The sequence below is a fragment of the Gavialis gangeticus genome, unplaced genomic scaffold (genome assembly GCF_001723915.1).
Source record: "Gavialis gangeticus isolate Ggan-Ray unplaced genomic scaffold, GavGan_comp1, whole genome shotgun sequence".
In the NCBI taxonomy this organism is placed as follows: domain Eukaryota; kingdom Metazoa; phylum Chordata; order Crocodylia; family Gavialidae; genus Gavialis; species Gavialis gangeticus.
The window spans coordinates 45,541,933-45,543,087 of NW_017728998.1; the positions used below are offsets into that span (position 1 = coordinate 45,541,933).

General features: G+C 44.6%; 1 protein-coding gene across 2 annotated transcripts in view; it reads right to left on the bottom strand.

Moving 5' to 3' along the window:
- Positions 1 to 1,155, bottom strand: part of HYDIN (HYDIN, axonemal central pair apparatus protein) — a 533,466-nt gene that overhangs the window by 317,663 nt on the left and 214,648 nt on the right. For both annotated transcript variants that reach the window (XM_019505831.1, XM_019505830.1), the window contains exon 12: positions 349 to 416. In XM_019505831.1, coding sequence (XP_019361376.1) covers positions 349 to 416 — 68 coding nt within the window. The remainder of the gene's footprint in view (positions 1 to 348; positions 417 to 1,155) is intronic.

Sequence of the window (1,155 nt, forward strand, 5' to 3'; positions counted from 1 at the left end):
CTACATACCGGCTCCAAGTCCAGGTCCAGCTCCATGCTGCAGTGGGTGGGGATTGTCCGAATCACTGAAGCTCTTCGAATCTTTTCCAAAGATTTGGAGAGCTTCATATCAATTTGGACCTTTTTATTGGTCCCCTGATTCGATTTGGATTTGGAGATTTGGTCACTGACTGGGGCTGAATCTCCTCTGAATCGACTCAGCATCCGAAGCTTCGCACAAACCTAATTTTTATACCCCAAAGTCTGTTGCAAAGTAACAAATGTAATAGATGCTCTTCCACTAAAATTTTTATTTTAATACCATTGTAGGTCTTACTTAACTTAGCAACTGGGGATGGTGTATACTCACCAAAAGAGACATCACCAAAATTTAGGAATGGTACACTGAAATGAAATGTGGGTCCAATAACACATCCACTGGAAGGAAAAAGAAAAAGCTGTTTAGAAAGGAAGAGTTAAAGCTTTCAGTTGCTGCTACAATTCACTTCAACCTGGAAAAGGTTGGAATCACCAGGTAGTTTCAAAACAGTACATTACCGCCCATGCTTAACAGGACTTCTGTGTGAGTGGTAGAGAGTCTATATGAAGCAACTAATGCAAAGTAATGCAAAATGGGAAAAGCTGTCTCATAGTTTCATAGATGTTAGGGTCAGAAGGGACCTAGTAGATCATTGAGTCCACCCCCCTGCCCTGGGCAGGAATGTGTGCTGCTGATGGCCAATCTGAATTTGCTCTCTTTCAGTTTGTGGCCATTATTTCTAGTTACCCTGACAGGTGCCCTGGTAAACATTGTACCCCCTATTTCTTGCTGGGCCCCTGGATGAGCTTGTAGGCAGCCACAAGATCACCTCTCAGCCTCCTCTTGCAGAAGCTGAAGAAGTTCAGGTTTCCCAATCAGTCCACATAAGGTTTTTTCTGTAGGCCTTTAAGCAGATGAGTGGCCCTCCTCTGAACCCTCTCCAGGCCATCCACATCCCTCCTGAAGTACAGTGCCCAAAACTGGACGCAGCGCTCCAGCTGTGGCCTGACCAGTGTCACATAGAGGAGAATTATCACCTCCCTAGGCCTGTTTGTGATCCACCTACTTATACAAGAAAGGCTGTGGTTGTAGCAATTTTCTTTTTCTTTTTTTAAATGCATTCCCTCCCCTTCCCCA